Genomic DNA, 17,531 nt, shown 5'->3' on the forward strand with positions numbered 1-17,531 from the left:
TTTTATTTTATTAAAAAGGGATAGTTAAAGTAACCTTTAAACCACATCACCGCTACATACCGGGAGCTGACAACCACACGGGGAGTTGTTTTTGTTTTCAAGGGTCCCGCTCCGAGCCGCCCGCTAACCGCCACTGTTTCAAGTGCCTGTGCTTTTAGCTACAGCGCCCTCTGTGGTAAATGACGTGCAACACCACCAACGTACACTATACTGTCAATAGAAACCAACGTTAAATCCACCGCAACCGCAAGGGGCGCTGTACAATTGCTTACTTCTAATGGAACCGGAACCGCTAGCTCTTGTTCGGCCTTCCTTTACTTTTGTTTTCATTGAACAAAAAAATAGATGGTCGACTAGAATTAACCACGGCGTTTAAAATAGTTAAATAGAAACGCTAAACCTTACATTTCCAATATATAACGTGTGTATTTTTGTTATAGTATATATATAGAGTACGTATATACACGAATGTAGACGAAAATCTACAATAAAACATCGCGAGCTTCTCTATCTCCGGGGAAGTTTTGTCGGCCCACTGAGTTAGTTTACACATGGGCAGCTAGGTGTTTTTAACTCGGTCCCTAAACATCTTTTTTTCCCCTGACTTTTAACAGGATTTTCGTCACAATGTTGAAGTCTAAAACCTTCGTCAAGAAAACGCGCTCGGGTGGGGTGGTGAAAATAGTGCGTGAGCATTATTTGAGAGACGACATTTGGTGCGGGAGCGAAGTTTGCACTGAGTGCAAGCAGGAGTCCACGGAGCTGCTGAAAGACGCGTGCATGGAGAGCAACCTGTGCTCTTATCCTCATTATCTGGTCCCTGACACGAACGTGGTTCTACATCAGGTAAAAACTAAAGAAAAAAACATCAAAGTCATTATATATTTTTTTTTCAAAACACACCAAACAACTCCAGTTTGTTCCTCAGTCATTTTCACAACACACAAGATCCACTAACCATGAGTTTTATAATTAAATGTATATTATTGGTTGGATTGTGTATCATTTTGGTTAAAGAAATTCTACATAGTGGTGTATTAGGGCAGATGTGGCATAAACCTTACGTTGGGTGGTGGTCTAATAAATTTGTTAAACACACTGTATATAAAAGCTTGATTTTATTTTCATTTTGTATATATTGTGGATTGTGTGTGACCGTTTCCTGTGTTCCACAGATTGATGTGTTGGAGGATCCTGTGATTCGAAACGTGATTGTCCTGCAGACTGTACTACAGGAAGTTCGTCACCGCAGTGCTCCAATCTATAAACGTCTGAAGGACATCATACATGAGAAAGAGAAAAACTTCTACACCTTTACCAATGAACACCACAGGTACAGTGACGCCACTGATTTTTTCCTGGATCACAACAACTCGACTGCACAGTCATAACATTTGAATTGTATATGAATGTAATAAATAAATAAAGTAAAATAATATTATAAATAATAGTAAAGTGCCAAGGTACGACTCGTATTCTTCTCCACTCAAAGATATACATTTTTGACTTAATCCAGAGACACGTTTATTGAACGTGAACCAGGGGAGAGTGCCAACGATCGCAATGACCGCGCAATCCGCGTTGCAGCCAAGTGGTACAGTCAACACTTGAAGAGGTTTGAGGCGGACACAGACGGTCTGCGGGTGGTTCTTCTTACCAATGACCATGGGAACAAGCAGAAGGCAGAGGAGAGCGGCCTGCTGGTGTACAGATGTAATTCGTTTCACAGATTTGTAATTTGTCAATACAAATCTATGTTTTCATACAGCATTAGTTGTGTTCACCTCTTTGTCACAAGCTTCTTTTCACTTACCTTCTAGTTGAGGAGTACATCAAGAGTCTGATTGCAAACCCTGAGCTTGTGGATCGTTTGGCATTGTCCAATAATGACAAGGTAAAATGTCTACAATTTTAAGCAATTAAACTGCAGAGAGTAAAACTACTTTTAGTTTTAGAATTGTATCTATATCTCCAGTTAATAACATTTTCACTTTCAGACCCAAACTCTTTTCTCTTTCCATTGATTTCTGTTCCTTTCCTCCCGCAGAATGAAATCACCAGTAGTAAGCTGTTATATCCAGAGCATCTGCCTCTATCCAGGATTCAGTCAGGAATTAAGAGCGGCTCCTTCCTCCAGGGAACCTTTAGAGCAAGCAGGGACAACTATCTGGAAGCAGCAGTGTTTGTTCAGGGAGAGGGGGAAGACGGCACAGAGGTCTGTATCTGGTTGAAAATTTGACATGTTGTGTTGAGGATGTAATTTATCCACTGATTGGTGGATTAACTCCAGATTAATTGGCAGTGAGTGAAGCAGTATTGTCCCCTCTGCTTGCTCTCAGGTTCTCATTCAGGGTCTTCAGAACCTCAACAGAGCAGTGCACCAAGATGTGGTTGCTGTGCAGCTTTTGCCACGAAATGAGTGGGTGGCGCCCTCCTCAGTCGTGTTGCAGGATGAAGGCGCAGCAAAAGATGACGATGTTGAAGAAGGCGAGGAGGAGAAAGCTGTGAGTTTTGTTTTGCGTTAATAAAAGTGTTTGTCTTTGGCTGTATTGTTGTTTTTGTTGTGTGTGGGTGTGTGTGCATCCCTGATTATCTCTGTGTTCCTGTGACAGTTGAAGATATCAGCAGCTGAAGCAGCCAGGAAACCTACAGGGAAAGTGGTGGGAATCATCAAAAGGAACTGGAGGCCTTTTTGTGGCATGCTCAATATCTCCCAAATTAAGGAAGTGAGTATAAACTTGGTTTTTTCTTGGTTTAAAGATTAAAAACTATTCTCAAATCGGTTTGCATGACTTACTTAAACCTGCGATGGGTTCTAAGTTGATGGAGACATCTCATATCCTCAGCACCGACCTTGTCTTTTCTCTCATGTTCAGTCCACTCGCCATCTCTTCACCCCAGCAGACCGCCGAATCCCACGTATTCGCATTGAAACACGTCAGTCCTCAACACTGGCAGGTCAAAGGATCATGGTGGCCATTGACGGCTGGCCCAAAGACTCCAGATACCCAAACGTGAGTTCATCATCAGACCAGCAAATCTTTGAAACACTGATATCCTACCATGAGATGGACAGGAAATGTGTTTTCTTGCTTACATTAAACTGCATTTGTCCATGATTACATGTGATAATAAGCACAAAACAAAAGCAAAGTTTGCCCATGGAGAGAAATCCTATTGTTCTTATTTTTAGGGCCATTTTGTACGGAGCCTGGGTGGAGCAGGGGAGAAGGAGACAGAGCAGGAGGTGCTGCTACTAGAGCATGATGTCCCCCACCAGGCGTTCTCTCAGGCTGTGCTCAGTTTCCTCCCCAAGATGCCGTGGGCCATTACTCCAGAGGTAACGGCACACAGAGATGTATTTTAGTCCCACTAAAGGTCAGTCAGAGTGCACAGTATATGAATCTGTTTGTGCGGTACAGGACATGGCGAAGAGGGAAGACCTGAGGCATCTGACTGTGTGCAGCGTTGATCCTCCAGGATGTACAGATATAGACGACGCCCTGCACTGCAGAGAGCTGGAAAATGGAAACCTAGAGGTACACAGTCTTTAAAAAAAACATACACAACTGTAGTAAATGTTTACATGTTATGCAAGTCTCCTGGAATTTCTTCTTCTTCTTTTTTTGGTATAGGTGGGGGTCCACATCGCTGATGTCACTCACTTTATCAGACCTGGCAACGCAATGGACAAAGAAGCTGCCAACCGTGGCACCACTGTCTACTTGTGTGGCAAGGTACTGACTGAGAAACACACAAAGGGCCGACATGTCGTCTTTGCTCTGCACTGTTGATCATTGTGTGATCATTTTTGGCTCCACGAAGCTAAAACACATCTTTTACTGTTGTTTCCAACAGAGGATAGACATGGTTCCTGAGTTGCTCAGCTCCAATCTTTGTTCTTTGCGCTCCAACGTGGAGAGGTGAGTGAGGACTGATCCCAGTTTTTCATAAGTCATGTATAATCACCATGGTTCTGCAGTGAAATGTCTTTGTTTGATTCTGGTCTCTTGTTTGTCACAAGGCTCGCGTTCTCCTGTATCTGGGAAATTAACCACAAAGCTGAAATACTAAAGACACGCTTCACAAAAAGTGTAATTAATTCTAAGGTACAGTGCCGGCATGCATTTAAATAACCACACGCATTGTGTCAGACCTTTTAGGCAGATGTTGTTTTCTGGGCTGCACGTCATCATCATTTTCCCTTGTTTTCAGGCGTCTCTGACATACGCCGAGGCCCAGATGAGAATCGACGACGTCACCAAGAATGACGACACGACCAAGAGCCTGCGGGGTCTGAACAAACTGGCCAAAATCCTGAAGAGGGGGAGGATAGAGAAAGGGTATGGACAAGCGCTTAAGATCAGTAGAAGCAGAAGAATATGCCATATATTAAAAATGTGTGAGAGTACAGTCCAATACTTAGAGAAGAACATTCTGCTGGACTGTGTTTTTATTAGTCTACACACAATACTGTCAAACTAACTTGTCTTCACTGATTTCATGTCTTTCAGCGCGCTGACGCTGTCGTCCTTAGAGGTCCGCTTTCACATCGACAGCGAAACCCACGACCCCATTGACCTCCAGACCAAAGAACTCATGTAGGTAACTTCAAAAAGGTGCATTCTGCAGAATCCTTTTTTGAAATGCTGTTTCTCTGTGTATACATATATATGTATGTATATACTGTGTGTGTGTGTCTGTGAGAGAATATGTATACATATATACACACATATTTACATATATGTATATATGTGTGTGTGCATATATATATATGTATGTATGTATATACAGTATATATGTGTGTATATACAGTATATACACACACATATATATATATATATATATATATATATACACATACACACACATATATACATATATATATATGTGTATATAAAAGCTTCTTCTTTATTTATGATATACTTATTTTTAGTGTGCCTGTGTATTTAGGACGTGCGTATGGAATATAAATAAATAATCTCCTCTCTTGGCTGGTAGGGAGACGAACTCTATGGTGGAGGAGTTCATGTTGCTGGCCAACATTTCAGTTGCCCAGAAGATTTACGACGAATTTCCAGAGTGCGCTATGCTGAGAAAACATCCAGCTCCGCCTCCGTCCAATTACGACATTCTGCTCAAAGCTGCAAAGTCCAAAGTGAGTGAAGGCAGATGCTTCTGTGGGAAAAATAACTGTGCTGGCTTTAAAGTGAAATGCTTTTTTTGTTTGTTTGTTTAGCAAAATTTCAGAACAGGATGTTTTTTCTCGTATGTTATTATCTTCAGATGTCCACAGGGTTCCCACGGGTCCTTGAAAAGTTTGTGAATTTGAAAAAGACATCACTCTAAATAGACATGAGTCATTGAAAGTGACAGAAAATAATCGACAGATGAATCGATTAACATTTGACATTGAGGGAATTGGTCCTGGAAAGTCCTTGAAAAGTCTTTGAATTTGATGTCCGCCAAGGTGTGGGAACCCTGTGTCCAACATGAGCTGGAAATAAAACACTTCAATTAAACCTCGTAAATTTCAAGGATATTAGGAGGGTTAACAATGTGAATAATGTCTAATAATTGATTTCAAGAGTCCTAACGTTTGTTTCCACATTTTACCAGGATGTGGAGATCCACACAGATTCTGCCAAAGCACTGGCCGACTCCCTGGATATGGCCAAAGTGGACGGATTCCCGTACTTTAACACGCTCCTGCGGATCTTGGCCACTCGCTGCATGATGCAGGCCGTCTATTTCTGCTCTGGCATGGACAGTGATTTCCACCACTATGGCCTCGCCTCACCCATTTATACACATTTCACCTCACCTATCAGGAGGTATGGGAACAGACATTTGAATTCATTTCATGAAAGATGGCAGGTGGCAGGTTTACCGTTTATGTGTAGGCGCTGCATTAACTGCTGGGAAATGTGTCTTGGGAGTGGAATTGAGAGCGAGATTAATGTTTTACTCACACAGAGTCACAGAGAATATATATATATATATATATAGTTAATTGAAATCAGTTAAATGTCGATATTAGTGTGTTTTATTTTGAAAAACCAGTTTCCATGTGTACTTATAATGGTTTGCAGGGCGAAATTGCCCAAATCAAGACGTGCTATGTATACACGTATATATATGTGTGTGTGTGTGTATATATATGTATATTATATACAAATATGTATATGTATGTATATATATGCATGTGTGTGGATATATATATACACATGTGTATATATACACATGTGTATATATACATGTGTGTGTATATATATGTGTGTGTGTATATACATACAGGATTAGATTTGGCTAAATTCTCATTAGTACTTGGGTATTTTGATGTCATAACTTGCTTTTAATCTTAACTTCTTTTAAGTGTGACCATGTTTTTTTCATCAACGGCTTGTTTGGTTTAAGTTTTGTTTTACTATGTTTACCAGGTACGCAGATATAATAGTGCACCGTCTGCTGGCAGTGGCCATAGGAGCAGACAGCACTTACCCAGATTTGATGGACAAACACAAGCAGTCGGCTCTCAGCAACAACCTCAACTACAGACACAAGATGTCTCAGTACGCTCAGAGGTCGTCTGTGGCCTTCCACACACAGGTAAAACACAAACTGGACGAACGCGCTGCTTTCATTTAGAACGGAGAAACCTCCCCTGTGATTTTAATACCAATGATGTCTTTGCAGTTGTTCTTCAAGAACCGAGGAATCCTCAACGAAGAGGGATTCGTTCTCTTTGTGAGGAAGAACGCCATCATTGTGCTCATCCCAAAGTTCGGCCTGGAAGGAACCGTCTTCTTTGACGGCAAAGACAAAACCGGTCCGAACCTCGTTTTCGACGAAGAGGTACATGAACACACTGAAATTAATTCATTTAATTTGTCACTGTTTATAAAACGGTCTCTTCTCTGTATTTAGGGACCAACTCTGACCGTAGAACAACACTCCTTCAACATATTTGACAAGGTGAAGGTCACCATCAGCTTAGACGCCTCTAATATTCAGCACCAGAAGATCCGCATGGCGCTGATCGACCCTGTGGTAAGATGCACTAAACTTTTTGAAAATCAAACCCCCAGAAATAGACGAGGGCCATTGAAAGAGCCTCAGTTTTGTGCAAGGAGGAGTTTAAAGTTGATATTTTAGGTCATCTTAAACTGTGTCGGCACATTCTGTCCTTAAATTTGAGGAAATTGGTCCTGGAAAGTCCTTGAATTTGATGTCAACCAAGGTGACATTATGGTTATGTTTTAAATTTTTCATTCAAACTAAAGGAACTTCCCTTCCACCATTTTGTGCCTATAGGATCAGTTGCAGTACTTGAAGTTGTTTTAAAAGGAAGGTTTGTGTGTCTATTAGGTAAATGCATCTATTTTGCTTTAATTTGTCTTTACTTTAGATCCCTGGTGTGAGCGTTCCAGCCCCAGATGTTGAACCACCAGCTAAGAAAGCAAAGATCGACAGTTGATCCTTCAGCACAATACTCCACACAAGACTGTACAAGAGCAGGTTGAGCCTCTTTGATGAATTGACAGAAATAACAATTTTAAACAGATAAAACCACAAATATGTGGTATGTTTATGATTTAATCCACGTGTTGATATGTTTGGATGCGTTGAATGTCACACTGGAAATGCACTAAATTATTAAAGTGCTTTTTTTGTATTCGTTTTGTGTAAAATTTGCTTAAATGTAAAATGTTTTCACATTTCAAGAACCAAAATAATGCAGATAATATCTCATATCTGATTTATCCAGCTCACAATCAACAGTGTCCTCAAGTCAGACAAAGAATTAAGAGTTGATTTAATGCGACATAAATGCGACAATGAAGCCATTGCTCAAGTGTGAGAGAAAAACCTGGTAAAACATTCGGCTCAGTCTGCTTTTAAGTGGCATCATTCAAAAATAAATATTCTAACAATCTATGCAAGATCCACAAGTAATCCTGAGTTTGAACAATTCTGACTCTTTCAATAAAAGGAAAAAAAAAATCTGTCAAAAGTTTTATAAAAACAAATACAGTACATATTTTTATGTCATCTTAAAGTTAAGTCAGCACCAAATTCATTTGAAAGTGATGGCGTTAGCATCATCAAACAGCTTTCATAGAGGAGGAGAACGATGTGCAAATGTGATACAGAACTGATTATTCCCTTCCCCATCACCACACTGGTTAAATAGGTTTTAAGTCATATATAATGGGATTATGTCAATCTTCTCCCTTTTGAACCTGTGATAAAACAATGTGGTAAAACATTTGCCTTCAGTCAGGAAAACCAGACAAAAAAACACCTTAAAAAGAACTTAAAACCACTTGAAAACCTCATTACTTTTGTCCATGATTGACGTGAGCATTTCGACCACTTAGTGATTTGACATAAATTCAAGTGTAAACGTTGTATTTGATTGCAAAATTATAATAATCGCAATGCTTAAACTGGAGGAGGTATATCCTTTCAATATCCCCTTTCAGGTGGTTTAGTGGTGGGGATAAAATACCTGGAAGAGAAAAAAAAACATATTTAGTTTTAATTTAAACTGACATGTACATTGTTGTTAAAGACATTAAAGCTATAGTTGGCAGGAATGATATAAACACAAAGGATTAGTGATTGAACAGTACATTACTTGTGTTCATAATTATTTTACACAATCACAAGTTCATCTTAAGTAATTTGACACATGTTAACATTGAAGTTAATAACAAAATTACATGAATTAGCCAATAAAGTCACTAAAATGGAGGCAAAATAGAGATCAACTCAGAATCTGATATAAGAAATGTTTTTTTCATCTGTGCTCGACTGATTAGAGAAGCTCAGGATAGAGAGCCGTGATTTAAACACAATTATTTTAATAACCTAGAGATGAAACTCAACAAAACTACCTCTCCAGTGATCCTATGTACTGCAACGTTAAAAAAAGAGATAGACCAATTACCAATTACTATATAAGCCAACTGTATCTGCTACCTTGATTTCAGCAGTAGCCATAGAAAAACTAATTTCAGTCGACGTCAAGTTATAATAGAATTATTGCTCAATGTTATTCTTGCCTATCACAGCTTGTATATATGCTATTAATGTTCGTTAAGGCTTAAAAAGTACCTTCATCTTAGTGTGTTTATTGAGTGGGAAGGCTTCCTCTGCCAGGTTTGAACTGAAGGACTCTTTGCTGTGACAGTCTGTGCCGAGGCCGTCGATAAGACTGCCAGTGCCTGCTGAGGTAGTGTTGTAGCCACTGTCCACCTGAACAAACCCCAGAAACAGCTAGCGTTAGGAACATTTAATTACACGGCGACAGAAACTGTACGCGTCACCGGCGTTTACACGAACCTGCATGCTGGAATCGTAGCGTATGCTGCTCCCCTCTGTCAAAAGAGATACGAACATGTGAGAGCTCTCCGTTACGGATACGTTGACCATACGAGAGCTGGTCAGATGTCCCGAAAGCCCCCCGGCTTCCTCTTCGTACTCTTCCTCCAGCCTCCTCTCTATCCCGGTATCCCCGTCTTCTTCCTCCATTTTCACAGGATCAGCAGGATCAGTTCTCTCATCATCAGTCGGCTGAATGTCCTGAGCCAGAGGCGACAGTGGATCTAGCTCCATCGAGGGGAGTGAAGGAGAGGAAAATGGGAGTTGGTCATCAGACTCCTGATGGTCTTGGAGCTTAGGGTTGAGGATGGGGGAGATGAGGGGAGGCGAGGCCCAGCAGCGGACTCTGGCCCTGGGTTTGGTTCTGATGTCGTGCTGGTGGTCATTGTGGCAGTGGAGGTGGTGTGGAGAGCAGTTACGAATGGGAGAGCAGCCCTCGACAAACGGACTCTCGTTGCAAGAAGTGACGTCGCCGTCCAGAGGAGCACCGTGCGGAGTCACATTGTTTGGCTGCTTCCTCTCAGCTTAAGAAACAAACGGTTGGAGAGAAAATTAGCAATCATCACCACCACAGTATGGTAAAAGAAAAGTGAAATCAAATATTCTACCTGAGCCGATGGGTGTGCGTTCTGCATGAGCAACAATAGGAGAAATCGTGGGGGAGACCAGGCCTGCAGGAGACGACCTGTCGGGGAACAAAGGGCTGGGGATGCTGCCCAGGCTGCAGTCTCTGAAGCGGCGGCCGTGCTGGATGGGACTGGACGAGAACTGACCCTAGAGATGAGACGATGCAAGGACAGGTTTGAGGAAAAACACTTAAAATGTTGCATGTGAAGTTGTTATTTGTTGCTAAATTTTACACAGTGTAAAACAAAGTTCATATATTGTGATAAAACGCTACACTTACCGTGGAGGGAGTAGGAGCCGAAACGCCACTGGGTAAAGGGGAGGAAAAAATAGACGATATGGCTTCTTCTCCCTCAGCTGCAGCTTTCTCTCCCCGGACATGGCTTCTCTCTGGGCTCGGTGGGCTGGAGCTGTCAGAGCCGCTGTAACTTCCCCGGCCATCGAGGAAGAGCTTTCGTCTGAGGGAGGAGGAGCTGAGGCTCTCCTGCACGGCGTCGCCCGCTTCCTCGTTGCGGTAATGTTCACCTGAAGAGAGAAAAAAAAAAAAAAAAACACAGAACGTGATGACACGTTCACTTCATAGTGCAACTGCGCTGGTGATTATTCGAGACTTACCGAGTACTTTCTCCAAATCAAAAGCCAGAGGTAATGAAAGAGTCGTCTGACAAGCAACTGTGAGGAAAAACAAGTGAGGTCATGACAGGTTTGAAAACAATGAACGAGAGAAGAAAAGGAGGGAGCACTGTTTTCACACCAACCTGACGTTTTTTTCTGCTCTTCTGCAAACACTGCAGGCGTGAAACCTACATGAAACGGTAACGACACAAAACACTTAGTAAAAAAAGAGGAAAATACATGACTTAACAGGAGTTCAACAATAATAATAATAATATACATTACCTTTAGCTTTACGGAGGTCTGGCGCTGCCCAGGGTGACGGCACGATGGCTCCTTTGGTGAAAAACTTCATCGCAAAATACACAAATCAAACAATTACAAAATAATTCTTTGACATTCATATTCTTATGAGTCTGTCATTAAACATTATGGTTAAATTTAAATAGAATCCCATACCTGCTCAATAGCATTCTGACGCTTTTCCTCAATGTCAGAATCAGTCCTAGGTGTTAAAAAAAGAAGGGATTCATCATTTAAAATCCGTTTTTAACTTCCTTTCCAAATGTATTGCCAAAGAATGAGCTTCGTTGCCTCTCGTATGTTTGTATAGTCTGCAATTATTTAGTATATATTCCATATCACTTTATTCTGGTGACAAACATATATTGCCTGTTCATTTGAAAAAATATGCAACTTGTGTTTCAGTACATGCCTCGTCTGGCTGAGGTAAAGAGACTGTCGCTGGATTTCCTCTGGATCAATGTGTGCTGGGAGCAGACTGGCCATTTCTTCAATAGACCAGTTAAACTTGGCTGGAGTCTACAGGCAGCACAGAGATAAGGAAGTGAATGAAAGATCACATGCTTCTGTAGAAGGTGTACAGCATAGTGAAGTATGTGATGCTGTCAGACTTACAACTTTAGAGGACATGGACTTGAAGACAGACGGACTGGGCCCCAGAGGTTCACGGAGGTGGTGGTAGTCATTAGGACTTTCGAATGGGTTTCTTATGGAAGGTCTGCCTGGAGTCTCTGGTGTGATCTGTAGCTCAAAATGGTCCCCCATACTATCTGAGAACACGAAGGGAAGAGTAAAATTCATCAATAAAGCTAATAAAACAAAGAAAATAACTCGGACTACAGCCTGCGGTTCGTTAGTTTGGCATGTTTAGCTTCACGACCTCCCTGTTTCTATGGTAAGTAGCAACAGCGCTATGCTACACACACGCATTAAACGACAAATACATGATGTATACGTAACGTGTTCACTACGTTTCGTAGTTAGTACTTACGGACTGCTGTTAAAGTCGAGGCTGTAGAGACGAGGTTAAAAACACAACATTGATTTAGGACTCAGACAACAAGTGGAAGAGACGACGGCGAGTCGCCCAAACGTTGATTTCAATTTCACCCCAAAGGCCCAGCTAGCCAATAGAAATGCCACCGGAAGTTCTTCGCAACCAATCAGCGCAGAAAATCACAATGTCGTCACTTCCTCTACATTTACCAGTTCCGCTATTGAGTTTAGCAGACAAGACTAGAATAGCGGCTACTCTGATATTGTTGTTTTCTTTATTTATAACATTTAGAAAGCATATCGTATAGGGGATATGATCCATTTTAGGTCTAGTTGAACTCAGTTCAATAACGTATTTGGCTTATATTGAGTTCGAGACCTCATTAAGTCGTTTTTGTTAGCCACCCGCTAGTTAGCCTTGGCTAACTACTCATTGAAAACATGGCAAGTGCAGCAAATAGCAACCTAAATGCAGTCCGGGAGACAATGGACGGTAATAATGTATTCTTATTTTATGGGATAAATATGTAAAATAACGTACCATTCAGTTGCAAAATAAACAATGTTGTGTACGTTCACCGTTATGCTAAACGTACATCAGTCCATACTTTAATCTGCGGTTTTAATATACTACTGGCTTTAAAATAATATTTTACTTAAAAATACGATATTGAGATATTAAATATCTTTCCATGACACTGCGTCTTGTACTGCCAAACTTGTATGATGCTAGTTAAACCTATGTCATAATAAGATATTGCATTTATCAATTTATCGCTAGTGACACCACGATACGACATCATCGCGATATTTAAGTCACAATACGATATCACCACGATATTGCGATATACTAAGTAGTTGTGAAGTAATTTATGATCGCAATATTCACACTACAGCTTCAATGATGAGAGTGAGCACTTGGCGCCATCTAGTGGACTGCTTCAGAAAACACTTTAATATGTATCTCTGTCGGGTTTATATCCAGACTGTATAGTCATGTTTGTGTACAAGTGAAAGTGACTGACTTTTCAAACTGTTCACTATTCTAAATGTTTACGTTATCGATTGTTGTTTATTGCGCTTTGGACTTTCTATTGAGTCTTTAATAAAGACTACATTAATAACGTGTGATGTTTTTCTTCCCAAAGTGCTGCTGGAGATCTCCAGGTTGCTGAATACTGGTCTGGACATGGAGTCTCTGTCTATATGTGTGAGACTGTGTGAACAAGGCATCAACCCTGAGGCCCTGTCCTCTGTCATCAAAGAGCTGCGTAAAGCCTCAGAGTCCCTCAAGGTACAGAACAATACAGTATGTCACATTATAACCATAGGTATATTATAGTGTATCGTTTGGGGAGAAAAACAAATAATATATGGTCAGTCAAATCAGGTGTTGCAGTTACACATGAACAGCAATAAGAATAGAGAAATAAATAATTAAAAGTATATACATAAAGTAAAGTGGAGGAATCCTCCACTAAGGCCACTCAGTTTCCCACAGTGTCAATCAAAATAATATATCTTACTATGTGTCTGTATATGAATCACCTCCTAATTGTAATAATGTATAATAATAATGTTCCTTTTTGAGTAATGCTACTCACAAACAGACAAACATGACATGGATTGTGAGTCAGTCATGGAAGGAACATTTTGATTTCTGTCAAAGTCAATTTGCTATTAAAAAAGAGCAATATCCTGTTGTTTCATAGAGCTTGTGTGAGTCCTTCATATTTGTTTTGGTGTCACTACTACTCCGTTTATTGTTTTGTTTTGTTTTTCTTACAGGCTTCTGAAAACACCACAAACTGAAAGTGAAATCCAATCACCTCAGTGTGGGACTTAAAACGATCCGGGGATCTGTACTAACGTTGGCCTCCACAGCCACAGTCAGATTTGTGTTTGTGTTGGCAGGCTCTTCACCCCTTTGCCAACTCCATGACAAACGTGTTCCTATTCTGCCTAATTGACTCTAAAGCCTGAGTTTTTGTGACGCAGTATTGATCCAGGTCTTCCTTCCAAACGCAAGTTGTCTCCAAACATGAATGTGAACAGAGTATTTTTGTCTCAAATTTAGACTTGTTTAAAGTTTCCCCCAACACTGTAACTTCACAGTCGTATCAGTGGTGTCATCCTGCCTTAATTTATTTTTTGAACTTGTGTGGAACTTTTCATAATGATGTTTTTTTTTTTTACCCTTTTTGTCTATAATTTGAGAGTTTTTGTATTCATTTTGGATTAGATGACACTATTTTTTTGTTGTCCATTCATTCCGTCATTGATGGAACCAAAAGATTTAAATAAAAAAAAGTTGCAGTCAACAGCCACAAGGTGGTGATGTCATCCTTATTTTAGTCTGGAGGAAACTGCTGAAGGTCTTCATTAGTTGTTGGTGTCCAACTGTGCAAGTTTGTCTTGATTCATCAATTAATTTAAATGCAATTATTTTTGGTAGGTGTTAGGACTTTAAAATCAAATTTTAAGTATAAATATATCTCCCTTTTTGTCCTCTCTTGATCCCATTTGAGAAGCATTTCCAGAGTGATACTCCTTCTGGTCCCTTGTTATTAGAAACATCCCAGGCATTTTACAAAGGAAACAATATTTCCTGTCATACTAGGTGAAAGGAGCACATGAAGAGGTGGGCAATCGCACAGTACAAAAACAGACCGTGCAGGAGTGATCACACCCACAGCTAACATACCTCACGAAAGAGACGACATAAACAGAGGTCATTCATTACAGCAGGATTGCTCCGAAATCCTTAAAAAAAAAAAAAAAAAAACTGAGGTTATATTGCAAACTTGACAAAATAAAGCCATCTTTGTTCAACCAGATATGAAGCCTCTAAATCATGTATCTCGCCGCAGCATTGTTTTTGTTTCTCCACTGTCTGTAAAGTAACTCTATTCATCTTTCTAGACGAGGGAAAATGCTGAGAGCACAGAACGGAACATTCCTCCACAGGCCAATATAAGGTAGAAGCCACCTCTCATCCACACAGGCCTGTATGAGTGGTTAGTGTGTGTGTGTCCCTGTGTGTGTGTGTGAGTTAAGGTGTACAGATGTCTACAAATGAGTAGCCCCCCCAAGCTGTCTGAGAGTAACGCCTCACCCCTCGCAGGCACACCACAGAGTGAGCAGGAGAGTGTGTGCGCGTAAGCACTTCTGTCTCCTCCTGCTTTGTCTCGCCATCTTGACTGACAGCCTGCGAGTCTAAATCTCTGTGCCGCTGCTTTGATCTCTTAACACAGTGTTTCTCTTGTTCCTCAATACCAGCATCGTGTCAGCCCGAGTAAGAGAGGCATACGGATACGGTGCAGTGGCTCTCCTTGATAGCGCAATAAGCCCAAACAACCTCTGGCCTCCATGGGGGGGCGAGCTGCGTGAGATGTTGATGTGGGAGACCCACATTGAGAATCCCCTTTTCTTTTTACAAAGGGAAAGAGTTATGCACGGCTTGATTGGCTACTGTGGGTGTGAGATTCGGGACGCACCGCTCTCTCGTTTGATGTGTTTGAAGGGTTTTCTCCCGATCCAAAGCGGCTACTTTGATCTCTGTTAAAACAAAATATTCCCAAATCCCATAGTCCTGACTGAGAGATTAGCGTCCACATATGCATAAACATCTAAGAGGTGCTCAACTAGGGCACTGGTCAGGTCACATGACTGTAAACTGAAGAGGCAAGCAGGTCCTCGTCAGAACTTCTGAAGGTGTTTGTGTTTGTACGTCTGATAATTATCCAGGCCAGCTGATAAATGAGGGCAGTCTCATTTAGAAAAGTGAAAGATCTGATCTCTGTGTTGCAATTATGGTTCAGGTGTGTGGTGGATATAATAATTAGACCGGACTGATTAGAAGTTTGTTGTTTTTATGTAAAGGATCTGTTGATGTTTGATCAAAACTAATTTAACACCCATATTGTCTCATGAAAACAACTTCAATATATACACTTGATAGGAAAATATTGACAACACAGGAGCAGGAGAAAATTTACTAAAAAGGGGGGAAAACAACCACCTGACCAACCCTGGACGCCTTTAAGGAGCTGTGTGGATACATATATAGACGGATGTTTGCCTCCCATATAAATATAAATCAGGTCAGCTGCACACGGACTCCAATCAAGGTGTAAAAACATCTCGACGAACAATCAAAAGAAAAAAAGTACCTGACCCAAATTTCAAGTGTCAGGGAGCGGTCTGAACGCGTCGTTACTGAATTACATTTTTTTACCATTTGCAAATAAGTTGTCGGGGGCCTCACCCAAAAATGTCACGCGAAGAAAAATTGTTCTGCTAAAATAATAATGATGTCGTCTGATGTTGAAGCTTTGCTGCTCCGTTACGGAAGGTCACACAGCCTGAGCCTCCAGATTCTGCTCATCTGCATGCAAGGGAGGGTGAGTACAATGTGATTGATTTATTGATTTCAAACATATTAAGAAAGAATTTAATTATCATTTTTTAACGGTCAACTAAAGTGTATATTACAATATTTACATACAGTATATCAACGCAATGTTTTACTTACTACTGTGTCTTTACAGTCATTGTTGTTTTTATGTCTGTCAAAATCTCACAGCAGATATTGGTGGACATTAAATCATATATACATATATATGTGTATATATGTATGTATATATGTGTATGTATGTAGTTATGTGTATATACGTATATATATGTGTATATACGTATATATATGTGTATATACGTATATATATGTATGTAGTTGGAGTATTGTTCAAATGTAAGAGTCACACTAAATACTTGTAGAAGCTTGTGTTTTGTGACTATTTAAGAAAAGTACCACTATTTTGATTAAAAAAAAATAATAATTATACATGTAAAAGTACTGGTCTGAAAATGTACTCAAGTTAAAGTAAAAATTACAAAAAAAGTAGCTTTGTAGCAGAGTAAAAGTTACTTTGTCACTTCTTTAACAAAGTTCTTTCTTGTGTCGTGCAAAAAGGACAAATCTCACGTGAATTGTTTCTTTAATTAAAGGCAAACTTTTACAAATTAAAGTGCTGACAAATTCACATCATGTATCAGTCAAAATGGGTCAAGGTCACGAATGCTTTCACTTTCTCACTCTTTAATTAGCTCCAGTTCACCTGTCGTCATCGCTCACCTGTCCTCACCTGTCCTCATCATTCACTGCGAGAGTTTCTGGAAAATCTTTATTATGTCTTTATTTATTTTATTCAGGCCAACTTTTATTTACTTTTATTTTTTTTACTCAGTAACATGATTTAAAACTTACCGAAGTACAGTGCTTCCAAAAAAACACCCATACTTAATGAAGAGTAAAATTACACATTTTAAAAATGACTTTTAAAAAGTATAAGTACACAAAAAACATGAGTAAATGTAATCCATTACTTTCCAACTCTGCTCATTACAGCTTTGTTATAAAGAAACACATCTAATGGTGGCCTAAGACATTTGCACAGTACTTTATGTACTTACATACTGTGTATATTTATATGTATGTATATATATATATATATATATATATATATATGTACATGTATGTGTATATATGTATGTGTATATATATGTGTATATTATGTATATATATATGTATATGTATATATGTA

At 40.0% G+C, this 17,531-nt stretch overlaps 3 protein-coding genes across 3 annotated transcripts; 2 read left to right on the forward strand and 1 right to left on the reverse strand.

Annotated features, from left to right (window-relative positions):
- Window positions 1-619: 619 nt before the first annotated feature.
- dis3 (DIS3 exosome endoribonuclease and 3'-5' exoribonuclease) lies at window positions 620-7,519 on the forward strand. The gene is made up of 21 exons (XM_083897215.1): window positions 620-846; window positions 1,176-1,333; window positions 1,517-1,713; window positions 1,821-1,894; window positions 2,048-2,215; window positions 2,340-2,504; window positions 2,613-2,726; window positions 2,877-3,014; window positions 3,194-3,340; window positions 3,423-3,539; window positions 3,636-3,737; window positions 3,859-3,923; window positions 4,025-4,109; window positions 4,216-4,343; window positions 4,515-4,601; window positions 5,002-5,158; window positions 5,620-5,834; window positions 6,441-6,609; window positions 6,697-6,855; window positions 6,928-7,050; window positions 7,409-7,519. Exons 1-21 carry the CDS (start codon window positions 628-630, stop codon window positions 7,475-7,477), a joined length of 2,856 nt encoding a protein of 951 aa, XP_083753341.1. The 5' UTR covers window positions 620-627; the 3' UTR covers window positions 7,478-7,519.
- A 972-nt stretch (window positions 7,520-8,491) lies between these two features.
- On the reverse strand, window positions 8,492-11,697 carry bora (bora aurora kinase A activator; the record flags this gene model as incomplete). Its single annotated transcript, XM_083897428.1, has 11 exons — window positions 8,492-8,512; window positions 9,121-9,261; window positions 9,349-9,911; window positions 9,996-10,161; window positions 10,295-10,539; window positions 10,630-10,686; window positions 10,773-10,817; window positions 10,915-10,978; window positions 11,089-11,134; window positions 11,345-11,451; window positions 11,548-11,697. The coding sequence occupies 11 exons, from the start codon at window positions 11,695-11,697 to the stop codon at window positions 8,492-8,494; spliced, it is 1,605 nt and encodes a 534-aa protein (XP_083753554.1).
- A 672-nt stretch (window positions 11,698-12,369) lies between these two features.
- Window positions 12,370-13,805, forward strand: mzt1 (mitotic spindle organizing protein 1; the record flags this gene model as incomplete). The annotated part of the gene is made up of 3 exons (XM_083898209.1): window positions 12,370-12,421; window positions 13,077-13,222; window positions 13,717-13,805. 3 exons carry the CDS (start codon window positions 12,370-12,372, stop codon window positions 13,738-13,740), a joined length of 222 nt encoding a protein of 73 aa, XP_083754335.1. The 3' UTR covers window positions 13,741-13,805.
- Between the last annotated feature and the right edge of the window lie 3,726 nt (window positions 13,806-17,531).

Source organism: Microchirus variegatus (assembly GCF_963457635.1).
Source record: "Microchirus variegatus genome assembly, chromosome: 11".
NCBI lineage: Eukaryota > Metazoa > Chordata > Actinopteri > Pleuronectiformes > Soleidae > Microchirus > Microchirus variegatus.